Raw genomic sequence first — 23,229 nt, 5'->3', positions numbered from 1 at the left:
CTTACACATATATATGCTTACACATATATATGCTTACACTTATGTATGTTTATACTTCTATATAATTTTATTTATATATGTATATATTAAAATGTTTACACATGGAATAATGGGTACCCGTGGGTGCCAGTTCACCCTAATATGTGTATATATACAGTATTCTTGTAACCGCGCAACCGGGTATTAATTTTTAAGGGGATCTCTTTTTCCTCTCCTTTTTGCAACTTGCAAAGTAATGTACTAAATCGCTCCGGTTATAAGTAGGATATACAAATGTACATGCCTCGGTATATGTTTATATGCATATTCCTGTTTGCACGTTTATAAGTTTACGTTTTTCTTGCATATATACAACACACTACATGGTACGCCAAAATATTCTTCTGCATAAGAATACTCACAATTTTCTTAATTTACCTTAGGGTACACAATAATGGGAATTATATACTTTCACGAAATATTTCATCCCAAATGATATCTGCTTTATATTATTGTACTTTCAATTAAAAAAAATAAGATAAGAAAATGTAATATAATACCTCTACCGAAATATATGAAAAACGGTCAATAAAAAATCTTTTATAAAAAAAATAAAAATTAAAATAAAAATTAAACTTAAAATTAAACTTTAAATTAAACTTTAAATTAAACTTAAAATTAAACTTAAAATTAAACTTAAAATTAAACTTAAAATTAAACTTAAAATTAAACTTAAAATTAAACTTAAAATTAAACTTAAAATATAAATTTAAATTAAAAAACAAATCAACAATAGTCCTTCAAAGGGATAGTAACATAACCAGTTGATACTTTTAAAATTAAAAAAGAAAAATAACAACGTAAAAAAGCATAAGAAATACGCAGAAACAACGTTCAGGATGAGGAATTCAACATGGAATGTATAAAACTGACTGAAGTAAACGCGCTTAATTTTAATTATTTTCCCTTTTTTAAATGCTACTTTATGTTTTAGTATATGAGATTGACTTGTAAATTATTCGTTTTTCGACAAAAAAGGACTCTTATTTTTTTCACTTTTTTTTTTTTTTTTTTTCTTTTAAATTGTATTTAATAATAATGCATTTAAGAAAAAACAGAAAAAGGAATGAAAAAAAAAGAAAAGTATATATTTATGAATAAAAAACTACTTTTTATATCTCTATTTGCATAATTATAGCAGCAAAAATAATTATTTGAAAGTACGTAAATGTCGTACAAGTATTTTTATTTTTTTTTTTTAAATATTTATTAAATATGTAACACCTTTAACAACACTATTTGACAGGATCACACGTATATACATATATATAGTGTATATAATTAATGCCGTAAAATAATGTATAGTTAATCACATATAAAAAATGTACCGTTCTAGTAGTAGTATTTTAAACTGCGATAAGTTACCTTAACAGAATTTTTGCACAAAATGAACTCGTAAAACGATGTTTCTGATTTTTTTTTTTCTTTTATCATAGATAATAATTAACTTACACTTAAATAAAATAACATGTTATGGACAATATATATACTTATTTAATATATTTTTAAAGTTTTTTATAAGTAAAAAATTCTCAAACTTATACTTTATTTCGCTTCTCACTGTTCTTCCCATTTTTATGCCTATACAAAATATCTTGTTTTATTAGCTAGATATTTTTATTTATTTTATTTTTATTTTTTAAAGGAATTTAAATAAGATTCGCGTTACAATCCAAACTACGATAATTAAAAAATTAGGGGTTACAACATATAGGTGAAAAGACAAAGATGTCCTTGTATTCATTCCGCGTGCATTAAAACGTGAATATATAAATATGTATGTACATATATGTATGTGTATATATATAATATTTAAGTTTCAGCGGAACAGCTTTGAAATGAGCACAAAATAGCATATATCAAACATCGTACTGTGATTTTGGGAATGCCTGAGTATATATATATACATACATATACGTAAACATATACGTAAACATATACGTATACATATACGTATACATTTATGTACATATTATACATAAGTGCATGCATGTTAAAAATCGCCTTAAAACATACTTTGCAAATTACGTGTTAAAAGTATCTTAACTTTCAACGCTTCCCCCCCCCCCTTTCAACATTTGAGCTTTACGAAAGAGGCTATTGTTTATACACATACATACCTACCGTTGTTCGGTGTTTTTTCACTGGCGTACCTTGTTCATTTTTTAGTTTAAGCTTTTTCATATAATAAACTGAGCTCTGTTCATGTTGTACTTCAAACTATATTCGCATTTTATTTTAAGGGCTTATTCATTTTTTTAACTTTTAACTTCTTTTTCTCTATTCCCCCTTTCCACAAAAAGTTTTGCATACATATGCGCGAACGGATGGATAAATACATGCAAACATAAATGTGCATATATATATATATATATATATATATATATATATATATTTATGTAAGTATTACATATGTACGTGTGTGTGTGTGTGCGCATTTTCTTCTTAATTCTACGATCGGCTCATTTTTTTCCCATTTTAGCTACGCCATCCTTGCATTATTCTTCCGCAGTGACTATTTTTTTTTTTTCCGTGGATATGTTTATTTTTCCTTTTTTTTTTTTTTTTTTTTTTTTTCAGTTTTCATATTTTTTCAAAAAATGAACTAGTTGACTCATAGGCACCTAATTGCAAATAAGTCTACCTCATGTTATTGAAATAATTTTACTATTCTTATTTAAGCGTACAGCATGAGTACTACGCTTTATAAAGCGAATACATACATACTAACGTATTTACATATTTACTACGTACATATATACATACGCACATATGTACGTTTAAGGGCTATTCCCTACTGTACTTAATTATGTAAACTTAAACACTTCCTATATTTCTTTTTTTTTCTTTCTTCTTAGTACCCTCACACCCCCCCAAAAAAGCAGTTACATGATTTTTTTTTTTAACTATTTATTCATTACATAAATTATAAAATATTTGTATTATTTATTACGTATACTATCCATTACATATGCTATTAATTAGTTGTATTATTCATTAAATATTATACACTGAACAATATACTCTGCCCAGTTTATACTTAAAAAGTCAAAATTTTTTTGCTGTTCATTTTTTTTTTTTTTTTTCTTTTTTTGTTTATTTTAAAAAGTAAATACAGTACCTGCTATACTTGATACACATTTGTATTTCCATGACTTCCCATTTGCATGCTTGTTGTACACCGATTCTTAAAAATGAAAAATTTTGGAAAAACAATACTTTTGCTTCCGTTGATTTTCCTTTTTATGGAATGTACATGGAGCTTATATGCGGATGTCAAAGAGATACAAACAGTAGAAACAGTTGAAAAATTGGAAGAATTACTAAGTTTGAAGAAAATGTGCTTGGTTCAATTTTACGCTACTTGGTGCCGAGTCTCCAGAGGCTTTGCTAATGATTTTATTAGTATCGCAAAGACGGTAAAAGATGATATAACCATTTTAGCTGTAAAAAATGAAGAAATAGCAAATAAATATAAAATTGAAGTATATCCAAATATACACCTTTTTTTTGTAAAGGATAATAAAAAAGAAGTTGAAAAATTCGATGGAAATTACAAAATAAAAGATGTGGTTAGCTTTATATATGATAGTATAAAAAAATATCGTTTAAAAGAATTAAATATAGATATAAGTAAAAATAAGAGTTCATATAAAAAAAAAAAAAATCAAAATAAAAATGATGGTAAAGTAATTATATTAAATGATACTAATTTTGATAAGTCTATTTTACAAAATGATGATAATGTGTGGTTTGTCTTTTTTTATGCCCCTTGGTGTGGTCATAGTAAACCAATACATCCTATATTTGATGAACTTGCCAAAAAAGTTGCTCATTTAAAAAATGCAAGAATAGCAAAAATTGATGCAACAGTTGAACAAAGAACAGCACAAACTTATCAAATAAATGGATATCCATCTTTTAAATTATTTCCATCAGGAAATAAAACATTACATAGTGCCATCAATTATAATGAATCAAGGACTACAGAAGATCTTTATCAATTCTTTTTAAAATATTATAAAGAAAAAAAAGAAGTAATTCAATTGACATCTCAACAAGTTTTTGATGAATATTGTGAAAAAGATGTATGCCTTTTGGCTATATTACCAAATAAAGAAGATACAGAAGCTAGCTATTTTGATTCTTATATTAATATATTAACAAACGTTACTAAGGATATAAGTAATTTACCTGTTTCATTTTTGTGGACACAAGCAGGAGATCAGTTAGATATAGTACAAAAGTTAAATCTTACATTTGGTTTTCCTACTGTTATTGCTATTAGTTTTTCAAAAAATGTTTATTCCATTTTAAAAGGAAATTATTCTGAACAATCCATAAAAAATTTTATTACACAAATGATGATGGGCAAGTCTTCTGTGGACAATTTAGTTCCATTTACAGTAAAAAATGTCCCAAAGTTTTCACCTAATACTTTAAACGAAAATAATTTAGAACTGTGAAAAGCTTGAAAAGGATAGGAACAAAGCAATAGGTTTTATACTCATTCGAGTTCTAATGAAAAATTTTGCGGCCACCGGGTTGTACCCAGCATACGTTGCGTCTAGTTCGGTATATATGTATGTACGTACGTAGATAAGTACTAATGTTTATATATTTATGTGTATGTATGTATATGTGCACGTCAAGCTTTGTTTGTTCCCCTCCCCTCCACACTTAGCAATAAGTATAATTAATGTACCTCTTCTTTCTAAAATGCGCAGGTGCGTGATATTTTTTGCGCCCATTAACCGTATCTTTGTGTTTATTTATCTTTCCAGCCATCTAACTAGTTTTTGTACATGTTCCTTTTGTAGCTAAAGGAATTTCAGTTATTAGTCAAACGCGCTTTATATATATATATATATATATATATAGATATATATATATATATAGATATAGATATATAGAAATATATGTGTATGTATGCATATATATGTGTGCGTATAATACATTTATGCACTATCGAACGATGGAATATACACATCTACATATACCTATTTTGTCCATCTGCATATGACATACGTGCGTCCATAACAGCTATATGTGAATGTGTATACGTACATACTTATATGCATGTACACGTATATACTTCTACTCATACGTACAATTATGAATAAAAAAGTTATCCCATTTTCACGGAGAAATATAGTTGAACGTTCAGGAACAAATGTTATGTCAGAAGATATAAACAACATACTGCACACTGAATAGACAGAATGAAAATATGATGATAAGTGAGACTAGCAATCATGTTTAAAAAATGTTAAAGTACGGCAATAAAATATTTGTGAGTGATAAACTTTTATCTGTGTATTCAATATACCTAATTAATTTTTATAATCCTCAATTTTCGTACTTTTTTTTTTTTTTTTTTTTCACATATATAATAAATAGCTCTCTGTCAGGGTAAATTTAAATATACACACATATATTATATATATATACACACACATATATTATATATATATATATATATATATATATATATATATAAATATACAATATCTGTGAATAACTTTTCATATCATAAAATTGAAAAACAGTTTTATTTTAAAATGGGTAAATGACTTAATGAGCATTTTGAACTTTTTTTGATAGTTAAAAAATTTTTATTTTTATATAACACGTCGTTAATTTATTTCAGTGTATTTATGTTTCATGTTCAAAGGATGAAGCAAGGAAAAATAATATATATATAAATATGTACATACATATATAAATATATACCCATATATATATACGTATACACCCACATATATAAATGTGTACACATATACATATATGCATAATACATATATGTATAATACATATATGTATAATAAAAGCAAAGGCTCATAAAATAATACGTTCTGCGCTTGGCGAATTCCCTGCTTACAGTCACATGTGTGCTTATATAAAGATAACATATGCACGCATATATGCACATATATATGCAAATATATATGCAAATATACGTTGTCATACGCGTAAAAAAAAATGTAAAAAGCCTATCTAATTTTATACATTTAAAATAAAAAAAAATAAAATAAAATAATAAAGTACACATTTTTTTTTTTTTTTTTTTTTTTGTAATGAGGTGAATTATTGTATTTTTCCTCTTTCTAGAATGAGTAAATATATACATATTTACATATAATTTACTTTATAGAATGCATCAAAAAAGAAATAAAAGAAAAAGAAAAAAGAATAATGCATACTTAATTCATACATAAAATAAATAGTAAAAAGGCTTCATCCCTTTTTGATAATAAAACATTTAATGTGCAATACTAAAACTATTCACATAGTTAAGTATAACATAATAAAACTTTTCCACGTTTTTGCGTTTTTAAAAGTCGATTAACTGGTTTGGAATTAGGCGAAATGTAGAAATATTTGCAGATGTTATGTATAAAAATGTATATATGTATGTACGTACGTATGGGCGTATACATGCAGGTATGCACGTGCATATACATGTACGTATGTATGCCCGTATGTATGTCCGTATGCATACATACACACCTGTGCTCGTCGAAGAAACTCATTTTTCAGTCTCTCTGCGAATGGTACATGTGTACCCTTGAATTTTAAATACGAAACATGCGAACATTTGCAGGGAAACAAAATTCGCATTACTACTTGTGTGCCCTACAAATGTTTAAAACGGTTCAAATTGATGTAAACTGGTTTATAACAGTTTATTTTATTTCTTTTTATTTTGTCTTGTTTTGTTTTATTTTGTCTTGTTTTGTTTTATTTTGTCTTGTTTTGTTTTATTTTATTTTATTATGTCTTGTTTTGTTTTATTTTGTTTTATTTTGTCTTGTTTTGTTTTATTTTGTCTTGTTTTGTTTTATTTTGTTTTATTTTGTCTTGTTTTGTTTTATTTTGTTTTATTTTGTTTTATTTTGTTTTATTTTGTCTTGTTTTGTTTTATTTTGTTTTATTTTGTCTTGTTCTGTTTTATTTTGTTTTATTTTATTTTTTCCTTTTCTTTTATTAATATGCACCGTGTATTCCCCCCCCCATCACACACACACTCCTGCTTCTTTTTCTTGTATACTTGAAAGTTTTATGCATTGTCTTTATTCTCCCCTGTTTTGGTTTCACTCTTTGGTTGTTCTTGTTGTGCACCCTGAGCAGCATTATTTTTATACATCTCTTGTGAAATAGCCCAAGATTTTTCTTGTAACTGTTTCGTAGCATCTTTGATTGCATCCAAATCTTCTGAAGATAATTTTTCTCGTAGGGTCGAAATTCTTTGTTTTAACTCATCCTTATCTGCATCTGAGATTTTATCCTTGAAATCATCTATCTGTTTTTCTGAACTGTAAATTAGAGTTTCTGCTTCGTTTTTAGAATCGGTTAGATTTTTCTTGTGTTGATCTTTTTCTCTATTTAATTCAGCTTCTTGAACCATCTTTTCAATTTCTTCTTTACTCAAACCACCACTACTTTGAATAGTAATTTGTTGTTTTTTATTTGTCATTTTATCAATAGCGGATATGTTAATAATTGCATTAGCATCAACATCGAATGTAACTTCAATTTGTGGAACACCTCTAGGTGCAGGTGGAATACCAACTAAATCAAAAGAGCCTAACATTTTATTATCACTAGCCATTTCTCTTTCTCCTTGATAAACTTTAATACTAACTTGTGTTTGGTTATCGGCAGCTGTGGAAAATATTTGCGATTTCTTTGTTGGGATTGTTGTATTTCTATTAATTAATTTAGTAAATACACCACCTAAAGTTTCTATACCTAATGATAAAGGAATAACATCTAAAAGAAGTAAATCTTTTATTTCTCCTTTTAAAACACCTCCTTGTATAGCTGCACCTAAAGCAACTGCTTCATCTGGGTTCACACTTTTTGATGGGGAATTTTGAAAAATTTGTTTTACTGTTTCTGATACCTTTGGCATTCTTGTCATACCACCAACTAAGATTATTTCATTAATTTCATCCTTTTTAACATTTGCATCTTTAATACATTTCTCACAAGGATCAATAGTTCCATGTAATAAGTCATGACATAATTCTTCTAATTTAGCTCTAGTCAATTTAATTTGCAAATGTTTCGGTCCAGTCTGATTAGCAGTAATAAATGGTAAATTTATTTCAGTTTGTGTCTTACTTGATAATTCAATTTTAGCTGTTTCTGCTGCTTCTCTTAATCTTTGTAAAGCTAATTTATCATTTTTTAAATCAATATTTTCTTTTTTCTTAAATTCTGATATAAAATATTCTAAAATTCTTTGATCAAAATCTTCCCCTCCTAAGGATGTATTACCATTTGTTGCTTTTACTTCAAATACACCTCCTAAAATTTCTAAAATAGATATATCAAATGTACCACCTCCTAAGTCATATACTGCAATTACCTTTCCATCACTTTTTTCTAATCCAAATGCTAAAGCAGCTGCTGTTGGTTCGTTAATAATTCTTAATACATCTAAACCTGCAATTTTACCTGCATCTTTTGTTGCTTGTCTTTGAGAATCATTAAAATATGCTGGTACTGTAATAACAGCTTGATGCACTTTTCTTCCTAAATAATTTTCTGCAGTTTCTTTCATTTTTTCTAATACACAAGCACCTATTTGACTCGGTGAATATTTTTTCCCGTGTGCTTCTATCCACGCATCTCCATTTGGCGCTCTAACAATTTTGTAAGGCAAATTCTTTTGTTCTTTTTTTGTTGCATCTTCATCAAATTTTCTACCTATAAATCTTTTTGTTGCATATACGGTATTTTCTGGATTTGTTATTGCTTGCCTTTTTGCAATAATTCCAACTAATCTTTGATTATCATTTGTAAAAGCTACTACTGACGGTGTTGTTCTAAAACCTTCTGAATTCTCAATAACTTTTCCTTGTTTTCCTTCCATAATTGCAACACAACTATTCGTAGTACCTAAGTCGATACCTATTATATCTCCGGACGCTCTATTAAAATTTACCTTGCTCGTACATAATTGACGACTTTTATCTTTTAATAAATTATTCTTTACACATTTTTCTAAAATATTCATAACATTTTTCTTATTAAACGATGCCATTTTTTTCGATTTTCTAAAAAGGAAAGGAACATATAAAAAAAAAAAAAAATAAATAAATAAATAAACGCACAATATATATGGAGCAACTGCAGTATTATGCAATTTTGAAATAATTTTTATTTTTAAAAAATAGATAATTTTTTTCTCATAATACGGTACAAACAAGTTACATATATGTTATGAACAAAAAGGCAATCAAATATGACTCATGCGTAATCGTATATACAAACGTGAGCATATATATATATATATAGTGGAGTTGTGTAAAATTATGTATGGTTCTGGATAACATTTTTAAAAAATTAACGCTCTGTTTCTACGTAACAGCACATATTTTCATTAAAAAAATTTATCTCATAAATTATGTTGTACACAAGGGAATGCTATACATATACGTACGTAAAACTTTGTATTCCTTATATCTTTACCAATGTGCAAATATTTTCTCGCGAAACACGTATTATCAAAATAAACGGTATGCAATTTTATTTCATGTAGGCATGCACATATTGCATGTTCATAAAAGCACTTCATAATTCACATAGATGCTTAATAATATAAACTTACCAGTGAGCTATTCTATGATATACAAATAAATAAATATATATATATATGTGTGTCAATTAGAAATCGGTTAAAGCTTAAGTTAAAGCGTTTGGTTCTTAAAGCTTTGCTTTGTTCAAATAACACAGGATCTCCAAGTTTTATGCTAATTTTTTTTTTTTAATTTAAGATCTACTACAAGATGAGGATTTGCTATTATTACGGTTGTTCTTCCAGTATACTGTAGATGTATTTACTTATTCGTTTACTCGTTTATTTGTTTATATATTGTTTTTTTGTTTGTTTTTTTATTTGTTTTTTTTAATATGAATGTATTTTTCGGGCTCAGGCAAAAGAAGAAAAAACGATGAGGTTTACATAAATATGTAGAAATATGTATACATATGTTGCTTTCAAAAATATATTTAAAGGATACTTAAAAAGAAGATTAACATTTTTTTTATTATTTTTTCCGCAATATACGCATTATAAAAAAAAAAAAAGATTTTCGTGTTGCTATTATACGTTTGAAAAATATGTGTTTTTACTTGTGATATAAAAGCTAAAATTTTGTAAAAAAAAGCATAAAAGTACTCTACAAAATTAAAAAGATTGATTTAAATATGTTTGAATGTGTATTATTTAAATTAAAAATAAAGATATATATGAAAAATAAATGAAAAAAATATGTTAAATATTGCAGTTCCTTGAACCTTTTCTTCACTAATGTAAAAAGGCTAACCACATACATGAATAAGTATATATACGTACGTTTTATTAAGTAAAACATACAATATATCACACGTACATATATACATATAGATATATACGTAATGCACATAAAAGCTTTTTGTACATATACTTGTTTATTTTTTTTTTCTCCTTATTAAAATTAAAAAAAAAAAAAAAAAAAAAGAATTTGGGCATATGCAAATTGAACGTTATTTTTTGACAAAATATTTTATTATGTATGCTATCATAATTTGTTCTCATAAATAACAATCACTGAAACATTATTTTTAAAAAAAAGTATTATTATTTCGTGTATAAAACAACATCATATAAGTTATTTTCTTATTTCCTTTTTCATATTTGCATTTTCTTTGTTTTGTCATATAATTTTTTTTTTTTTTGTATTTTTTTTATTTATTTAGATAAAAGCTTAATTGCAAAAAGGAAGTCAATTAAACAAAGCTCACAAATTGCACAGCATGCAATTATATTGTTATGGCCCCATCTATATGTGTGATTTATTGTGCGTGAATATATGTATGCAAAGAGTAAAAAAAAAAAAATATATATATATATGTATATATATATTTATGTATATATATATATAGATATAGATATAGATAGATAGATAAATATATACATATATGTATTTATATATATATATAAATATATACAAATATATATATATATAAATAAATACAAATATATATATATATATAAATATATACAAATATATATATATATATAAATATATACATATATTTATTACTGCACGAATATAAATTTTGTATGGGTAAAAAAATAAGAGGTAAGAAAAATCACAAAAAAAAAAAAAAATTATATAAAAATGATTAAATGAAAAAATACAGCTGTTTTTACTTCAAAAAAGAAGGAAGAAAAAACACAAGAGAAAAAATAATTAACAAATGAGCAAGATTTCAGCTGTACATTGATAATATATATATGTGTATGTATATATTATAATATAGAACTCTAGAAATTAATGTAAACTTCTTATACCAATTTTAGCCCCATCCTGTTTCTTCTTATATCCATGTTATGAGGGAGTAGAAAATTTGCTTGTCTCATATAAATTAAAAAAAGAATACAACGTATATTCGATGTACATAAATACGAATGCACGAAATATACTATACTTGACAAAATTCATTTTTAAAATTAAATGTACACGTACATAGAAAATGTTCAGCTTATCATAACGTCTTTATGTTGGCACCCTTTTTATAGTTATTTTTATATATATGTACGTTTATATATATGTACGTTTATATATATGTACGTTTATATATATGTACGTTTATATATATATATATATATTTAAATGTTTATTTATTTATTTTTATTATTTTATTTTTTTTCTTGCCTGTTCATAATTTTAATTTTTACAACATTATTAAGCCAGCTATTCCTTTTTCGTAACCTTGCATATATATGAACAAGTATGCATTTTGCATACTTTTAAACTTCGCAGTTTTAATTATAATATAAAAAAAATTACTATTTATAATTTACAAATATACGAAGTAAATAAAGGCGCATAAAAATGAAAATATGGACAAATGTTTTACTTATATTAAATATAAACTATTTTTTATAAGAAATATGTTTTTATAATTATTGAAGGTTTACGAAATTGTGTCTTTATTGTATGTGGAGATCCTAATGGTTCTGTTCTTGATTTATTCTTTACATAAAATAGACAACAGTTATTTTTAACGTTACAAAATTAATGAGTTATTTTTTTGTATTATGTATACATATATTATATATACATATAAAAGAAAAATCTTCAATGAATGTTTAAAGAATTGTATGATTTTCAAAATTGATGATTTCAATAATGTGTGGGTAGTTAAAGAAAGTAAAAAATATTACGTACAAAATGATTCTGCAAAAATTTAATTAAAAAAGAAAAAAACATCATAGAGAAAAAAAAAAAAAAACATAAGATATAAAACGTAAGACGTGAAATTAGTTAAGTTTTTTGTAACTTATATAACGTACAATGGGTAGAATAATATATATTACGTAAATTTTTAAAGGGTATCGTTAAAATTAAAAAGAAAAGGAAAGAGAAAAAAAAAGAAAGAAGGGATGAAAAAATATACGAGAAAAAAAAAAAAAAAAGCATACAAAATAATGTAATTGCGCAGATTTTAAAAATGGAAAACAAGAGGATATCATTTTAATGTACATATAGCACACCCATTTGTCGAATAATAAACTGAAAAAATTAACAAAAAGTCAAAAAGGTAAAAACTAAGTCGATGATGAACTGTTAATATATATATATATATAACGGCACTTAAGCGTGCGCGATGTTTTTAAATAAGAAAGCGTCTTCCTGCTTTTAACAAAAAAAAAAAAAAAAATAATAAAATAAAATACAGTAGATTTAAGTGCAGTAAAATTAAACTCAGTAAAATAAAATTAAGCAAAATAAAGTACGGAAAAATAATGTATAACAAAATAACGTGCGGAAAAATAATGTATAACAAAATAACGTGCGGCAAAATAAACAAGCGCATACATTGCACTCAGAAAAAGTCGAACATGCCATTTCCTCGCCACTACACAGTTATATCCTTTGTAAATGAACAAAGAACGTTTTTCCGAATAGTTCCAGATTCATATTGTTTTTCATAATTTTATTCATCTTATCATAAAATGTATCTACATAATCCAGTGTTCTCTTTTTGCTATTATTAAAAGTAACCTCTTTTTGCAAAATAATTTTCATGTTTCTTGTTACTTGAACTTTATATTTTTCATTTATCAATTTTATTTTAAATTTTTTGTAAGATATTTCACAAATTTTGACAACCCCAGTTTTGCTCTTAACCAAATTATAATCTGTATCATTTATCACGTCTGATAAAATTAAATAATGAACATTTTTATTTTTATTATCTAAAGAAAGCATTAGACCAAACTTTATTATTTCATCATCTACTGGAACTATTTCTTGATAGCCATATTTCGAAGTAGCAAGGATTACTTTAAAATAAATTATGGAATCATGGTAGTAGGATAATGGTAAATATTCTAAGTCTGCATCTGAAAAATATGAAACGTAAAAGTTGAAATCAATACCATATATATTTGAATTTTTATATTTGGAATGATATAAGGTAAAAATTCTTAATTTTTGAAAAAAAATATATTCTTCTTCATATTTTTTAACAAAAAAATTATTTAAAAAATTATGTTCATATGGGTTTTCTAAAAATTGTTTCAAATGAGCTTTTTTTAAATCATCCACAATTTTAAATTTTGGCAATTTGAATACTTCGTCTTTAAAGATTCCTAAATAAACAAACACTATTTTTTCATTTATAAGTTCTTTTTTAATATTATCTCGAACGTATTTTTTCATACACGTATAATAATCCTTCGAACTGCATGTTTCTACTTCATTTAATTGCAAATTTAACGTTTCAAAATAAGGATAAATAAATGTTTCTACATGTACACCTTTTGATTTTATAATTATATAATCATTTCCATAAAATGCATCATAAAAAAAATTTTTGTCTTTATTTTTTTCTTTGTTTTCTTTATATATTCGCAAAACATTTAAAATATATTCAATATCTGGTAAGGCATAAAAAATATTTTCTTTAATTTTTTTTATCGAATCTTCATAATTCAAGTTACTGAAATTGGTGAATATTTTTTCCATTTCCTCTTTGTCTACCTCATATATGTCAATATCTTCAACTTCCTTTTTATTTGCTCGCTTGTTTTTATGTTTATTCCACATATTGTATAGGTTATTAATAAAAGGTATCCTCCATAGGTATTTTAGAGTTCCGCTTTGAAATATGGACATGCTGCTCGTAGTTTTTTCGTTAGAGCCGCATCCGCATTTTTCTGCATCATTATTTTCATATGCACAATCATTATCATCTGCATCGTTTTCTTCATTATCGTCTTCACTACTCTGTTCATTATCGTCTTCACTACTCTGTTCATTATCGTCTTCACTACTCTGTTCATTATCGTCTTCACTACTCTGTTCATTATCGTCTTCACTACTCTGTTCATTATCGTCTTCACTACTCTGTTCATTATCGTCTTCACTACTCTGTTCATTATCGTCTTCACTACTCTGTTCATTATCGTCTTCACTACTCTGTTCATTATCGTTTTCACTGCTCTCTTCATTATCGTTTTCACTGCTCTCTTCATTATCGTCTACATTATTTCGTTCACCATCGCCTCCACTACTCTGTTCATCATCTTGCTCGTTATACTGCTCACTATCCTTATTATTTTCGAATTTGTCTTTATTCTTAGATTCTCCTTTTTTGTCCTCATCATGGATGTTTTTTCCTTGGTTATTGCTTTTACTTTCAGTCCCATTTTTTGCCTCACTTTTAATCTCATTTTTTGCCTCATTTTTGACCTCATTTTTTGCCTCACTTTTAATCTCATTTTTTGCCTCATTTTTGACCTCATTTTTTGCCTCATTTTTGACCTCATTTTCGACTCTATTGTTGGAGATATTTTCGCTAGAATTCTCAGTCTCTTTTGCACCATCTTCCGCTTCCTTTTCCACGCCCTCTGTTACATCAGCTCCCACTTCACCCCCTAACTCTTCACCCAATTCGCCAATTAACTCGCTTCCTAACTCGCTCTCCAATTCGCTTTCTAACTCGCCGCCTAACTCATCACTTAACTCGGAATTTAACCCCGCATTCAATTCAACACCTAATTCTGAACCCAGTTGTGGCTTTTTATTTCTTTCCTTCGAGTCGTGCTGCCTGTCGGAAGGTGCTTTGTCTCCCCTGTCGGTGGCAAGTGAAGAGTCCCTATAACTATCACTCACATGTATGGTAAAATTTTTTTCAAAAGAATAAATATATTTATTGAAATTAAAAATGGCGTTTCTTAAAAGTGTCCTAACACTTTGTATGTATCTTTTAATAGTTGGTTTAAAAAAATAATAATCATTAATTGTGTCATCAATACTTTTTTCCATTTTGCTTGTATACAATTTTACTTCCTCATTCAGATTACTATAAGAAATTTTACTTTTAGCATCCTCAAATTCTTTTTCTTTAATCCAATTATTATCTTCTCCTTGTTCATCTGGATGAAATATTTCATTTACAATATTTTCAATTTTTTGTCTGTCTACATGTTTGAGATCATTTTGTTCATTGGTAATTGAGTTTAGTAAATTTTCATATTTAGATGTTTCCATAAAATCTAAATGAACAAAATTAAAATTATTTGTTGATTTTGTATCAATATTAATTTTACAAGGTTTGATTTTTTTTTTTTCTTGATCAAAATTAAAATTCATATATTCTTCATTATATATAAAAAATATATTAACATCTTTGGAATATTTATTATTAAGAAAATGAATAATGGACATAATTGTTTTACTTGGATTTTGAAAAGATAAATATTTGCTCATATTAACAAAAGCGATTTTATTTTTTTCTAATTTTTCTTTTGAATTATCAATAAGTTCATTAATATCATCAAGGTTAAAATCAACATTTGATTTCAATATTTTTAGTTTTTTTACATAATTATAATTTTCGTAACTTACCCATTCATTAAATTCGTTTACTTTTTTATTAATTATATTGTCTATTTTTTCATTGGTTTTATTCATATCTGAAATCATGTAAAAAATACTCAAAATAATTTTCTTATGCATCTTTGATAAAACTCGAGCATTCTTTTCTATATATTTTTCTAATTTTTTTTGATAATTTTTTGTTTGCTTGTAAAGATATATATATTCAACTAAAGCACCTTTTATAATACAATTTAAATCATTTCCATACTGTATAACCATATCATAAAAACTTAAACTTTTATTTGCATGTTTCAAATTATACGACATTTCTTCAAAGTATTTAATAATAGGTAATGTTTTACCTGACTTCTTTGTCATTGCTTTTGTTAATGAACTCTTTGAATTTTTAATTTCATCAAATGTTCGTAAAATTTTATCATTCAAATCATCTTTTCTCTTTAATAATTTTTCTATTTCGAATGTATAGTATCTTAATTCATTTATTTCTTTACTAAAACGAGAATAGAACTTGTGATTCACGTTTTTAAAAATGTTTGTCATATGATCTTTATTCAAGTATTCGTAGCACTTGTCGCTTGTAACTTCCTTTAGGCCTAATGAAGGGAGGGACGTTAAGGGTTAGGTAAAAAAAAAAAAAAAAAAAATAGAAGAGCTATGGAATGCAAAGAAGCAGGAAAAATAGGAACATTCTGTTGTATCATGATCGCATATGTGTAACAGGGACGCAGAGGCACACGATTAATGCAAAACTTTCATAAATGCACATGCACAAACACAAAAGAAAACGAAAACACAAATACAAACATTCACATACACACTCTCACTCACAGGCGCAACAACAATGAAGCAAGTATAGTGAAATTACAGTAGTCCGTAAAGGAGGTGTACATAAAGTTATAATTATGCTGATCAAAATTATACTTCTTAAACTGTAGATTTTTTATTTCATGGTTTTCTTCTTCAATTTTAAAATCATCAACGCTGTTCTTAAAAATATTTTCAAATATTCCCATAACATCATTTACACTGAAATTGTAATTTAGTATATCTATTAAACTTTTATTTAAAAGATTTTCCGAATTCTTTGACGTCAAATCGTCTGATTTACAAAGGAACAAAAGGGAGCACATCACGAGAGCTACAATTATGCTCATTTTGTTCAAAAAATTGAGGAGAAAAGAACAAAAAAAAAAAGGGCAGCCGTAAAAAGATTAGCTGTAGCAATAACAATAGCAGTAGCAGCAGCTACAGCAATTGCGAATGATAAACGACGTGCGAACCGTCAATTTGTGTTCAATATATCAAAATTTTCTCAAATTTTGGGGTTTCTTTTCCTTTTTGTCTCGCTCGCATTTTATTCTTACATTTTGCGTCCTCATTTTATTTTTCTTCTATGAATCAAAAAATCATTTTTTAAAAAAAAAAAAAAAAACAATCTAATAAATTAAAAGAAAAAAAAAAGTAAAGTAGTAATAAACCGTTAAGTACTGAACATTCGTCGCATTTCTTTAGGCAGAAAAATAAACTATTCACTATTAAATGGTTCAACTATTTTAAAAATAATATTTGACTTGATCTGAGAAATTGGTTATATTGTATACGTGTGTCCCTATTACAGAAAAACATTCAAAAATGTTAAGGGAATAAAAAATATGCAAAGCTCAATAATTTTAGCACTCCTTCCACCTTCTAACCTTTACGGAGTGTTTCTTATTCATTATTATAAATATACGGCCTAAGTAAATTTTAAAAAAGCACAAATTAAAAAACTTAATATTGGATCTGTTTTTACATATACACATTTATATACGTATATATATATATATATATATATATATATATATAATTTATATTATGAGTATTGCTCATACAAGGCATGTACATATGGCACGTGCATACACGAGAGACGCATGCACATACATACGAATTATTAATACGTATGAAACTTTCCTAAGCTATGGGAAAACATTATTTCCTTTTTTATATACATTTAGAACAATATTTTTTAAAAAATTATAATTTTGTATGTTGATTTATATGGAATTTGTAAAAAAAAAAAAAAAAAAAAAAAAACCGACACTGTGAAAGCCATAATTCAGAATAGTACGCAACACGATTACTAAAATATTTTTTTTCATATTACAAAAATATTTTCTTTCATATTACAAAAATATTTTCTTTCATATTACAAAAATATTTTCTTTCACATTACAAAAATATTTTCTTTCACATTACAAAAATATTTTTTTTCGCACTGCCAAAATATTTTTTTAACAAAATGAATACTACAATACTGTAGAACTGCAGAATGCAGGCTTTTACTATGAGAAAAAAATACATACAAATAATAAATTCTAATTTTCCCATAATGTCTTTTTTTTCACAATATTTTAATAATCTTAACTTGGAAGAAAACGTTTATAAAACAATGGTATGGTCTATGGGGAGAGGGGGGGGAGATGCACGGTATGCTCAAAGGGAACAAATGCGTATGATTGTTTCTGCATGTATGCAATATATAGTACGTCAACGTACGCATAAATGAGCAAATGTGTAAATACACATATGCGTAAAATTCACACGCACAAATACATAATTATTTCGCTACTAACAGATCAACATATTAAAATGCGAGACCTATCATACCTTCATAACATTTGTAATACATTCTAAGTGGAAGGTATGTGGAAACATATCGACAAAAACAAGATTTTTTATTTTTAAATTTTCATTAAGAAACAAAACATTTGTTATATTATTTATTAAAGTAATGGGATTGCATGAGACATATATTATTTGGTTAATAAGTTGATTTGAACTTAAAATGTTAAGAACACTATTAGACAGACCGCTCCTTGGAGGATCAACTATAACAATTATATTTACATTTTTTTCTGAAATATTTTTTATTTCACTTGCAAATAATTCCTCAACTCTTCCTTGAATAAATTTATATTGATTAATTTTATTTATCTCTGCATTTTTTTTTGCACTAATAATACTTTCTTCACATATATCAATACCAATAATATGTACATCTCCTTCTTTTATTTCATTAGCTGCACAAATGCTAATCGTACCTGTACCACAACATAAATCAAATATATAATTTTTCTTTTTCTTATCTATATTTATATAATTAATAACTTGTTTATACAATATTTCACAACTACTATGATTAACTTGAAAAAAACATGACGGTGTTAAGAAAAATCGATTATTTAAAATTATTTCTTCTAAATATTCTACTCCCCACAAATGTTCATTTGGTGATTGATCAGAAGAATCATTTGATTTGTCATGTTCTTGTAAATATAGGGAAACGACTTTGAAATTACAAAAACTCATAAAGGCTTCATCCTTTTTCTTCGTTAATCTATTTATTAATAATTTTTTTATCTCTTTTTTTTTTTTTTGATCCAATGTATAGGTTTGAACAGTGATCATGAGCTCATTTCTGCTGTTGAAACGAACGACCAGCAGTCTCCAGACACCTGCGCAAGGGGGAAGAGGGAGAAACATAATGAAATTGGAGGCCACGGAAAGGTATGAATACACATCCGTATAATTATGTACATGTATGTATATATGTATACTCGTGTAAATGTATATAAGTGTGCACAAATGTAAATATGTTTACGTGCACACATGCGCACACCGCGCTTTCTTAGGGGAGCCTTACCGGTTTTATAAACCCTATCGAAGACGGGGTAACTGGAAACCTTTATTATATTTTTCATTTCGTTTACAACTTGTTTCATACAGGGGTGAATGTGAATACAGTCATCAACATTTTTAACTATAGGGTTTAAGTAATAGGATTGCTTCTGTTTCTTATTCCTAAGTTTAGTGCTATGTGATTCATTGATGGGAGATGCACTGTTACTTATATTATTTTCACTAAAATTACAATTATTATCGTCGTTCAAAATTTTATCTTCATTATTGTCATTCAAATATGTTCTAATCTTTCCAGTTACAAATCCAATTTCAACATTATTATTTTCATCATAAGAAATGGTAAATTCGCATTTATTCCTATAACTATTAATTCCTTTTTCATCAGGATATAAAGGGCTATCTATCTCGAAGTCATACTCTTCCATTTTTTTCTCTAATGATATTTCTCTGTAATTATTATTATTCATTTTGATATCACTTAGTACAGTTTTGTTCAGGCAGCTGTCCTTGCTCGTTTCGTTCTTCTTGTTTTTCTTCCCTCCACAAACGGTACCGTTGTTGTTCGTGCCGTTATTGCTGCTAATATTACTGTAGCATTTGTAACCGCTTCTTGGGTTACCATGTACTGTCATACCACTTCCTGCATTAGTACACCCATTTGACAGGTTCAGCTCCTCTTCAACAAGACTGGACTCCAAATCTCCGAACAACAAACTCTGCTTCATCCATTTACTCTTCAGGTTGCTTAAAATTTGATCTTTGCATTTTTCTAAAAATTTATGTTTTATTTTTATCTGATCTGAATAAGAATATTTGTAAAAAGGTGTTACATAATTTTCTATGCTTTTGTATTTTTGTGTTCTATTTAATTTCATGATACTTTGTAAATCTAATAATTCTTCTTCGTTATCTTCTTCTCTTTTCACATCATGGTTAAATGAGCTTTCCACCTTCTGTTTCTTCCTTTCGTGCTTGTCTTTGCTCAAGTTATTGCTCTCACTGCCGCTAATATTACTGCCATAGTTATGGCCAATGTTCTTTCCAGTGTCTCTGCTACCACGATTCACCTGACTATCCTCTGCACTACCTTTTCTTTTCTGAGAATATTTAGAAAACTTGTAAATTTTAATAGTCGATAAACTATCATTCGGATGAAATCGTTTATTTTCTATCAATTTTTCAAATATCTTCATGTCTTCAGAACATTTAAATTTAATATAAGCTAAGGGTTTATTATGTGGAACAAATGTATCACAAAAAGGAGCTTTAACATTATTTCTTAGCCATTTGTTTAAACTCTTTTTATTCATATATTTCAATGCAAAACTGAAAATACTTATTACATTGCTTTTTACTAATTTTGTATTCGATCGGCTATCCTTTATATTCTTTGAGTAATTATTCAATGATAAGGAAACGTTGCTATTGTTACTCCTTACCAAGTTTTGCAACCCCATTTCGACAATTGCCTCTTTATTATTATCCATGTTGTTATTCATTCGGTTCGATCTTCCTTTCGCTATTCCTTCAGCTAAACGTTTAGCTATGCTGCTTCTTACCCTTTTAGCTATACTGCTTCTTACCCTTTTAGCTATACTGCTTCCTATACTTCTAGATGTATTCCTTCTTTCCCTTTTCGTCAAACTACCCTGTTTGTTTAACTCGTACACGGAGGAATTCTTTCCTAGAACTCCCTTAACTACGCAAAATTGTTTTTTCTGACTATGTAATACAAAAGAGGATAGTAAAAATAGCAGAAATTTACTCATTCAAAAGGTAGAGACATATATGTCCATCTGCATACGTATGGACACACGCATGTACAAATATATATTATGTATGTATGTGCATATACGTATTTGTGTATTTATTCACTTATTTATTTATGTATATATGTGTATACGGGTATATTTCTACTGTGCAACTTTTCCACCTATGCGTAGCTGTTTGCAGTCATGATAATATTCATGTGCACATGTTGAACTTACTTGCATATACATATATATGCATGCATTTCATGTATGGCATCTTAACTTACGCATTGGCATGTATATCGTATACGTATTCAAATGCACAACTATACATACATATAATTATGGATAAAAAAGCAATATTGTTCAAGTGATGTAAATATTACCTTTTGACATTCCTATTTAAAAAAAAATTAACTCATACGCCAAAAAAAAAATAAAAATAAAAAATAAAAAATAACGAAAAATGTAAAGCGTAAAATGTTAGTACAATAGATGAATTACAAAAATGAACGTTAAAAGATGGTAAAATTCAACAAAAATAAACAAGTATGTGAGGGAAAAACAAAAAGGAAATACTGTACTTACGAATAAATATACTTATAAACGTATGCTTAAGCTAATGAGAAGAAATACATACGAATAATATCGTCCCCCATCATACATAAATATATATATATATATGTAATTCTTTTCAAAATTTGATATATAAATATAATAATATACAATTTTTTGTAAATTTTTACGGACTTTTTAATTTTATCAGTAATGCACTAAAAATAGTTTAATAAAAAATATTTTTTCTTTTTTTTTTTTCTTTTTTTTTTTTCTTTTTTTTTTGTTTTCAGATTGTTGTAAATTTATCTTTATATACAAATAGTTGAGATATAGAAGTTGCTAAGTGCATTTATGCATTCATTTTTTTTTTTTTTTTCTAAATTTTTAATAGTAATATTTTACACCTTTACATTGAGTTACCCCAACCCAAGCCTTCCTTTTTAAAGTTCAACCAAGCACATTTAAATAGATTGTATATATTTGTATTTTACTTTATGTACATCCTCTATGATTATATGTGCACGTATGTACATATATATATGGAAGTGTAAATTTCATTGCTTACATTCATTTATGTGTCCAAGAACCTCCAAATAAATGTGAATAAAACAAAAAGGCACTTATCAAGTTATTTCGAAAACTTTAATTTTGTATAAGATACAAAAAACTGAATTTATGAAATGTACGAGAAGGTTTTATTTTTATGTTTGAGCTATTCTGGCACTGCTTAAGCTATGTGAACTTATCGTAATATATACGTCTAGCAGATACATATAAATGTATTTTCCCATATATATATAATTATATAATTATGTAATTATATAATTATATTCATATGGGCAATGTGGTTAACAGCGCCACCTCTTTACTTATAGTGCTGCTTTTTTTTTTTTTTTTTGTGAACTTTTAAAAACGAAATGCCCTAAAATACTTAGTAAAATTTACGCATATAAAAAAATTTCGAAATTTGTGAAGAAAATTATTTAATTATATTAACCGTAAGTAACTGTTTAATTACTGATATAAATTAATTCGGCTAATATTCCTCTATTCCTTTTCATACAAACAAAAAATGCGTTTATATATATATCATAATTTTGATTTTCACATAAGCATAAAATGTATTATAGAACAATATTTTCTCCCCCCCCCTAGCAAACGCAATTTTTACCTTACCTGTTCAGGTAAAATTTTATGATTTATAAAAATTTTTTAAAGCTATAATGATTACTGGATACACTAAAAATTAAAAATATTATATTTCACTAACTTCCAAATTTACCATTAATATT

At 26.5% G+C, this 23,229-nt stretch overlaps 4 protein-coding genes across 4 annotated transcripts; 1 reads left to right on the top strand and 3 right to left on the bottom strand.

Annotated features, from left to right (window-relative positions):
• Window positions 1-3,206: 3,206 nt before the first annotated feature.
• On the top strand, window positions 3,207-4,505 carry PDI-11 (protein disulfide isomerase, putative; the record flags this gene model as incomplete). Its single annotated transcript, XM_029005136.1, has 1 exon — window positions 3,207-4,505. One exon carries the CDS (start codon window positions 3,207-3,209, stop codon window positions 4,503-4,505), a length of 1,299 nt encoding a protein of 432 aa, XP_028861755.1.
• A 2,594-nt stretch (window positions 4,506-7,099) lies between these two features.
• HSP70-3 (heat shock protein 70, putative) lies at window positions 7,100-9,091 on the bottom strand (the record flags this gene model as incomplete). Its single annotated transcript, XM_029005135.1, has 1 exon — window positions 7,100-9,091. The coding sequence occupies one exon, from the start codon at window positions 9,089-9,091 to the stop codon at window positions 7,100-7,102; it is 1,992 nt and encodes a 663-aa protein (XP_028861754.1).
• A 3,874-nt stretch (window positions 9,092-12,965) lies between these two features.
• On the bottom strand, window positions 12,966-17,101 carry PmUG01_09043100 (conserved Plasmodium protein, unknown function; the record flags this gene model as incomplete). The annotated part of the gene is made up of 2 exons (XM_029005134.1): window positions 12,966-16,540; window positions 16,813-17,101. 2 exons carry the CDS (start codon window positions 17,099-17,101, stop codon window positions 12,966-12,968), a joined length of 3,864 nt encoding a protein of 1,287 aa, XP_028861753.1.
• A 1,486-nt stretch (window positions 17,102-18,587) lies between these two features.
• Window positions 18,588-21,397, bottom strand: PmUG01_09043000 (RNA (uracil-5-)methyltransferase, putative; the record flags this gene model as incomplete). The annotated part of the gene is made up of 2 exons (XM_029005131.1): window positions 18,588-19,441; window positions 19,630-21,397. The coding sequence occupies 2 exons, from the start codon at window positions 21,395-21,397 to the stop codon at window positions 18,588-18,590; spliced, it is 2,622 nt and encodes an 873-aa protein (XP_028861752.1).
• Between the last annotated feature and the right edge of the window lie 1,832 nt (window positions 21,398-23,229).

This window comes from Plasmodium malariae, assembly GCF_900090045.1.
Source record: "Plasmodium malariae genome assembly, chromosome: 9".
Classification (NCBI taxonomy): Eukaryota; Apicomplexa; class Aconoidasida; order Haemosporida; family Plasmodiidae; genus Plasmodium; species Plasmodium malariae.
This window is presented reverse-complemented; position numbering and strand designations above follow the sequence as displayed.